General features: G+C 39.3%; 1 protein-coding gene across 1 annotated transcript; it reads left to right on the plus strand.

Moving 5' to 3' along the window:
- Window positions 1-302: 302 nt before the first annotated feature.
- MDH1B (malate dehydrogenase 1B, NAD (soluble)) lies at window positions 303-6,692 on the plus strand (the record flags this gene model as incomplete). The annotated part of the gene is made up of 8 exons (XM_010133790.1): window positions 303-459; window positions 1,373-1,507; window positions 1,662-1,804; window positions 2,402-2,904; window positions 3,172-3,313; window positions 4,268-4,431; window positions 5,550-5,689; window positions 6,624-6,692. Coding segments are annotated over 8 exons (1,453 nt in total), but the record flags the coding sequence as incomplete, so codon positions are not given.
- Between the last annotated feature and the right edge of the window lie 642 nt (window positions 6,693-7,334).

The raw sequence follows: 7,334 nt of genomic DNA on the forward strand, positions 1-7,334 counted from the left end.
CAGCGGCCGCGCCTCTCTGCGGGCTCCGTAACCTTCCGTCTCCCTTGAGAGCGGTGTCCGCGCGGCGCACTGCCTCAGCCGTTCCGAGCCCGCCTTCCCCCCTTAGCCCGTCCGCCGCTGTCCCACCCGGGGTGGCCTCCTCAGCCCCTTAAACGCTGGCTGGAGAGACTGTTTCACCTCCGAAATTATCCTTCCTTTGCTGGCGCATGTGCTTGTGCGGCTGCTTTCTGGGAACTCACAGGATGCTGGTTACAGAAGACTCGTTAAAATTTGAACAATTAGAAAACGTTTGGGCTGTGAAGTGTCACAAAACCTTCCATTTGTGGTGGTGTCGCTGTGTTCACAGGTAAGGCGAACTGCCCTCACTATGCCAAAGCTGAGCTGCTGGCTGACTACCTCCAGACTAACTTGCCAGACTTCAGGGTCCACAAGATCACTCAGCACCCCGACAAATGGGAGGTAAGGCTTTGCGAGTCAAGCGGTTGGTAGATGCCCCAGTGCTCTACAAAGCAACAAGTGTGTTTATCTGTAGTATGTCTCCTCTGTATTCACGTTTGGGTATCTGGGTAGAAGTGTTGCAGAAGCAGCTTTGGCAACACGAGCCAGTCACAGGAAGGGTTTGAATGTTCTGAGTCTTACCACAGAAGGTGGGCACAAAATGTGCACCAGCCTAAAGCTGTGTTTTGTCAGTAAGATGCTCACATTTATTATTTTTTTTATTATGTAAATGGCTGCTCAGCCTGTAAATCTTTTGCACAGTGTGATTGCATATGCAGTCAGCACTTCTGGCATTCAAGGGCTTTGAATTACAATGGAAGTATGAAATTAGATCTCACATATTTGTTTTCAACGTGCATGGGCCTTTCCGAGTACTTTTGCTGTAGACATGTTGCCATATTTACAATGAAGTACCTGTAAGGAACTGAAAAATCTGCAGTATTACTTCATGAGATAGGCAGTACTATGGTGTTTAATACCTCTTACATTTTGCTTGACATCCCAGCCAAGTAACTCGAGCAGTTAAGTGAATAACAGGTAACCCCTGCAGCTTACTTACCTTCTGCAGCTAAATAGAAAGCCCCAGATTACTCACTGCTTCCCAACATTGCTGTCTTCAGTACCTCTATGATAACTGGGCCAAATTACAGCCAAGAAGTAGGACCTTTTCGTCTTTTGCTGAGGTATCACAGTCTATCATGGTGTCTTGCTTCGTGTTATTCTCCCATTTTGTGCACACTGGTATGTAAGTTGTGAAGCACCTTGAGAAAATTGAAAGACAATAAGAATAATGTTTATAGCTTTGCAGCTATAGCTTTACAGCATTTATCAAATGTGAAAAAATATTAAAATCTCTTGGTGGGCATTCCATTAGCAGTGGCTTCATGACATTTGTGAAACGAATGGATGGAAACACAGACAGTCTCCTATCATTTGGAGAGAACTGTTGGACCGCGGAGGGAAGGGTCTGCTTCTGGGAGGAATTAATGATTTTCTGGAATATGCTGAGGTAATAAGCTGCGTTTGATGCTGTAAACTCGTATTTTACGTTTTCTTACAACATTGTTGTTCTTTGTTCCTCCTTCAAATGTAAAATAAAGTTATCCCTTCTGATGTTACCTTTGGGTTGTCGTTTGATTAGAAATAATCCTTTTTGTTCTTAGCACTATTATGGCATCACCTCAGTGATGTTGAGTGAGGAAATGTTAGACATTGCTGAGGAGAACCTGCAGGCGCATATTGAAATTGAAAAAGAGGAGGAAGAAATTCAAAGTCATATCAAGCCTTTGCAGATCTGGATCACCAGGTGAGAGAAAGAAGAATCTCCGTGAAGTTTCACTCAACCTCAGAAGAATACACTTTTCCCTGTTGTGTATAACAGGTGTAACCATCTGAAGATATACACGAAACCCTGTAATTTGCTGATTTGACTTAGGGTCTGCACCCCTTGCTATGAGCATTGTCTATAATTTTGGAATTATTTCTACTTTTGTTACATTTTGCACCAGTTTAAGTGAGGGGTTGAACAGGCAACTTTTAGACCCCAGGTCACTTTAGGGGAAAAAGCAAGTATTTACAAAATAAGGTGGGAATTTTGTGGTGCAACTATCCTGCTTTAAATGTTTTTGCAAACAAAGTGTCTTGCAGTTCTAGCTTTAGAAATCTCTGTTTTTCTGGTAGTTCTGACAGAGCATCTTAAAAAAATTGTGTTTCTTTGAAGACACCAATTTTTAAGTGACAGTATTGGCTGAGATGTATAAGACGGAAAAACAGGATCCAAGCTAATGTTTTATTTAAACATAATCAAATGCAAAAGAAAGATTGTTGTATTTATTTATGTAGTACTTCCAAACAAGCAGTGGGTAGTTGTTAACTAGAATTTTTCTGTATCCTTCTCTATCAGTGCATCAGCTCCAATCTGTTATCAGCTGATCCCTCTTTTGGCAAATGGAGAAGTGTTTGGGGTGACCACAGAAATCAGTATCCATTTGCTTGACACTGACCAGTTTAAGGAAGTTCTTTGTGGTATTGTAATGGAAGCTGAAGACATGGCATTCCCACTCCTCCGCAGTATTTCAGAGCACACTGAAATAGATGAGGCTTTTATTCAAGCTGATGTTATCATTGTTCTTGATGATGTCCTCTTAAACCGTGAAGTCCAGTCTCTTGAGAACTACATCAGAGAAGTGAGTGAGATCTGTCAAGTGTATGCTCCGCTGATTGAGAAGAATGCCAAGAGTGAGGTCAGAGTAATTTCATCAGGAAAAACCTTTGTAAACCTGAAGGCGATGATGATTATGACATACGGCCCATCCATTAAGCCTGAAAATGTCATTGCTGTTGCAACATCCTGGGAAAGTGCAGCTAAAGCCATGCTGGCCAGGAAGATGAATATGAATGCAGCAGGTGAATGTTTCTGTGTTCTGGTAGCATTTGGGGAATGCAGTGGATAACATGATATAAAGTTCCTTTTTCAGCTTGCGATGAGATTTCATATGTTACGGAGAACCTTGTTGCATTTTTCAGATCAAATAATTTCTGCTATCAAGGCAGGACTCTGATTTGAAGAATAATTCATCTTGAAAGGAACTTCTGAAGGTCATCTAGTCCAGCCTACATTGTGAAAATGTTAGTCTGTTCCTTCATTAATCTATCTATTTTCTTCTATTACAGGAGTTAAAGATGTGATTTTTTGGGGCAATATTACTGGCTGTAACTACGTTGATTTGTCACATGCAAAAGTTTATGGATATGACTGTGCTATTTGGGGCCCAGCTAATTTTTCACGTCCTTTGTTGAATATGATTTATGATAGGTACAGTACAGATATATTTTTTTAAGTAAAACTAAATAACTGCTTTTAATCCATGTTTATCTTAACTGTGTAATAAATGCCAAGGAAAGCGGGGTTTTTTTCAAGATTTGTCTGTGCTTACTAGTGCTGTACCTAAAGGAAAACTCAAGCTGAAATATGCAAAAGAAGTTGAGATGTCCTAGTGCTATACATAGTTCTGACTCTCCTGCCAACTTTGTTTATATTTTGTTTACATTTGCGTATATTAAGTGTGTGTCTCTGCTATCATATCATGAGAAGCCTATAACAAGTAATAAAAGTCCAGATAGTGACTTAGATGTTTAGTTTGCATGAAGATACTTTGAAGTAATACTAAATATAGCTGCATCTTGAAGTACCTGAATTCCATTGAATGTATACCCTGAGTCAGTTTCCCGAAATAGACCATTTGTTAACATCTGTAAAAAAAGGCTGCTTGGCAGCTAGATAGTTTCTTGTGGAGAGAGAAGTAGCAGAGAAGGGGTGCGTGCAGTGAGAGGGCAGCAGGTGTGACTGACACACGCTCAGGCCTAGCTATATGGAGCGCCACTCTGGACTAAACCTAGCATTTGCTGGACAGCAGGCTCTTCTTTTGTTCTATGTTTGTACGGTGCCTAGCACAAGGGGATTATGGTTCGTGGCTGGCTTCTTACATAAGATGGTAATACATATAAATAGTAAATAGAGGTTATGACAAGTAAATGATGTAACTTTCATATATATGTAGTGCTTGTTGTTACTTTTTGAGCCACTTTTTGTTAGACCCTTTTTTTTCTGTTTTTAAATGCCTTGCCTTCAGCAATGAAGTTTGAATAAGTTTTGATGATTTTCTTTCCTCAGGTTTAGTTCTTTTTTTCCTCTAGAAAACTACACTTGCTGCAGTCATCTTAGTTTTTTCTTCCTTGTGTTTCCCACCCCCCCTTTTTTCGCTGGTAGCGAATGGTTCCATTCAGAGTTTCTATCTGCACAGAGTTCACTGAGTTCCCGGGTCTGTGATTGTGTAGGAATGTTACCTGCTCATGCGGTAGCCACTGTACTGAGATACTGGTATCATGGCTCTCCTCCCGGGGAGATCGTTTCTGTGGGAGTACTTACTAAAGGTAAATCTACTTCTACTTCACCTATTCTCTTGTAGCTTTCCCCAGTACATATAATGTTAATTTTTTCAAGATTTTTAATTTAATAAGAGCTTGTAAACAAATCATGATATAATGGAAGGCTGAGAGTTTGTTTCAGCATAAGAACCAGGAAATCTTAAGAAATTTTGCTCTCCAGAGCTTGTGATTTGATACTCACTTCTTACAAGCATCTCTTAGGTTAATATTGTCTTGTTGCAAATTGTTTCTTTTAGTTTAAATGCCTTCTGGTGTATGCGTTTTGTGCAAGGACTCTTAGAGCCTAAGCTGTAAAAAAGCATGTTCTTCTTGTGTAATTAGGTGGACCAATAAATGGAACATTTCACAACAGCCACTTAACTCTTGTATGAAGTAAAAAAAAAATTCCCCCCTTTTTAAGATGTAAAATTATTATAGCAATTTTGTTACAGCATGGGAATGACATGGACCTTTTGGAGAGGGTCCAGAAGATGGACATGAAAATCTTCAGAGGGGTAGAACACCTCTTCTATGAAAGACGTCTGAGAGAGTTGGTGTTGTTCGGCCCAGAGAAGAGAGGGCTCTGGGAAGACCTTAGTGCAGCCTTCCAGCATTTAAAGGGGTCTACAACAAAGATGGGAACAGTCTTTTAGCAGGGCCTGTTGCAGCAGGACAAGGGTGATGGTTATAACCCAAAGGAGGGGAAATTTAGACTAGATATAAGGAAAACATTTTTTACAATGAGGGACGTGAAACAGTGGCACAGATTGCCCAGAGCCATGGTAGAAACCTGTGGAAATGTTCAAGGTAAGGTTGGACAGGGCTCTAAGCAACCTGATCTAGTTGGAGATGTCCCTTCTCACTGCAGGGGGATTGGACTAGATGACCTTTGAAGGTCCCTTCCAGCCCGAACTATTCTATGATTCATGTACATCTAACTAAAATAAAAAGTTACAGTAAAAGAGGAACTCTTTCAACTGTGCACTGAAAAAGGCAGTATCCGTTTATACCGAGATCTTACAGCTGCAGACTTTTGCAAGTCTATGAGACTTAATCTTGATACTGGTAAAGATTTGGTTTTAATCAGAAATAATATATTTGGATCTTTTTTCCCTCTTCTTCAGGTCAATTTTGTATTCCTGAAGGAATTGTCTTCTCTATGCCAGTGAGGTTCCAGAATGGTAACTGGGAAGTGATGACAGAATTAGAAATTAATAAAACAACCCAAGAAGTTCTGGGACGCTTAGCCCATGAGCTGATTCAGGTGGTGATTTCTTGTACCCATTCTGCCACTTATGGTTATGGTTCAATATAGCTTTGAATACTGAAACCTTTTCTCCAAGTGTTAGATGTCCAAACTGCACACATGCAAGTAGGCATGATAAATACCAGGTATCTATACTCTGTTATGAGAAAAGGCTGGGGGACCTGGGTCTGATAAGCCTGGAGAAGACTTAAAGGGGATCTTATAAATGCTTATAAATATTTAAAGGGTGGGTGTCAAGAGGATGGGGCCAGACTCTTTTCAGTGGTGCTCCATGATAGGACAAGGGGCAATGGGCACAAACTGGAGCATAGGAAGTTCCACCTAAATATAAGGACCCAGAGGTTCCTTCCAACCCCTACCATTCTGTGATTCTGTGTTTCTGAGATATGTGTGAGGTACTATGTGTATGTTGAAATGAACAGACAACTGTTCTATTGCCCAAAAAAGAGACGATAAAACAAGTTTACCTATATCAGTGTAGAAATTGCATCTCCAAGTTCTGCAGGCTTTGTGCAGAACAGAAATATTCGCTTTAATATTTCTACATTCTATGCTGCTGATGTTGATTCTGCTTGTGTGGAATTCAGAGTAGTTCTATACCAGCAGACGTATATTTTGGGATCCTTATTGCTATGATTCTGCATGAATGAAGATTTTACTAGAATTAGGGATTTTTCAGAAAATATCAAATCAGTGAGCAGTAGTTTCATCATGGACTTCTTGTCACTTAGCGAGACAAAAAGAATTTGACATGACTAAATATTAAAATAGTAAAAAGACTGGTGCCAAACTCTACATTCTAGCTTAAATCGGATTTAGTGATCTTCAGTCATACTAGTAACATATAAGGATTATTTTAACTTTGTGTTAGAAATTACAGTGGATGAAAAGAACAGGTGAAATTAAAACTGCTTTTTTCTTTTCTATTCAGGAAAAGCTCATTGCACTAAAGGAAATAAAAGAAATGCATCTGTATGGAGATGATAAAATCACTAGTTAAAAAATATTTGTGCTGAGGTGGGTTTTTCTCCTATAAAAGATGAGATCAAGTTTTAAGTGAGAATTTAAGTAATGGATTCTTTTTTTATGTCCCTTTCATTTAAAATGGGTATAAAATCCTTCAGGAAGGAACATAAATAACAAGTGCTTGTCTGATGTATCCTGACCATGCCTGGAGAACAGTGATAGGAAGGGCAAGCCTGCAAGGTTGCAACGTTGTTTTGATAAGTTTCTATTATGTCATTCACAGATCATGAATATAAAAGCTGAGCATAAATAATACATTTAGCATGACACATTTTTTCTTAGGTTATTAGGAAATACAAAACATTTCTAACCCAAGTAACTATTATTAGAAAACTACTTTCACAATATGTCCCACTACATGTTTTTGGAGCTATTCTTTACTGTACTTTACTATTCTTTACTATCTAGAAATAATGAGTTTAATTTCCAACAGAGAAATAAATACTGTAAATTGGAACTCAAACTTCTCCCTTTTCTGTTTGTTACAGTACCAAACAGTTCATTGAGTATCTTTAGTCTATAAGCCAGTCAGAAGAAGAAAAGCTTGAGACACCCAAAGACAGTAGGCTAAAAAAGAGATATTTGTGCTTTCTATAGTGAAGGCTGTGTCTGCCAC

This window comes from Buceros rhinoceros, unplaced genomic scaffold (genome assembly GCF_000710305.1).
Source record: "Buceros rhinoceros silvestris isolate BGI_N320 unplaced genomic scaffold, ASM71030v1 scaffold14793, whole genome shotgun sequence".
NCBI lineage: Eukaryota > Metazoa > Chordata > Aves > Bucerotiformes > Bucerotidae > Buceros > Buceros rhinoceros.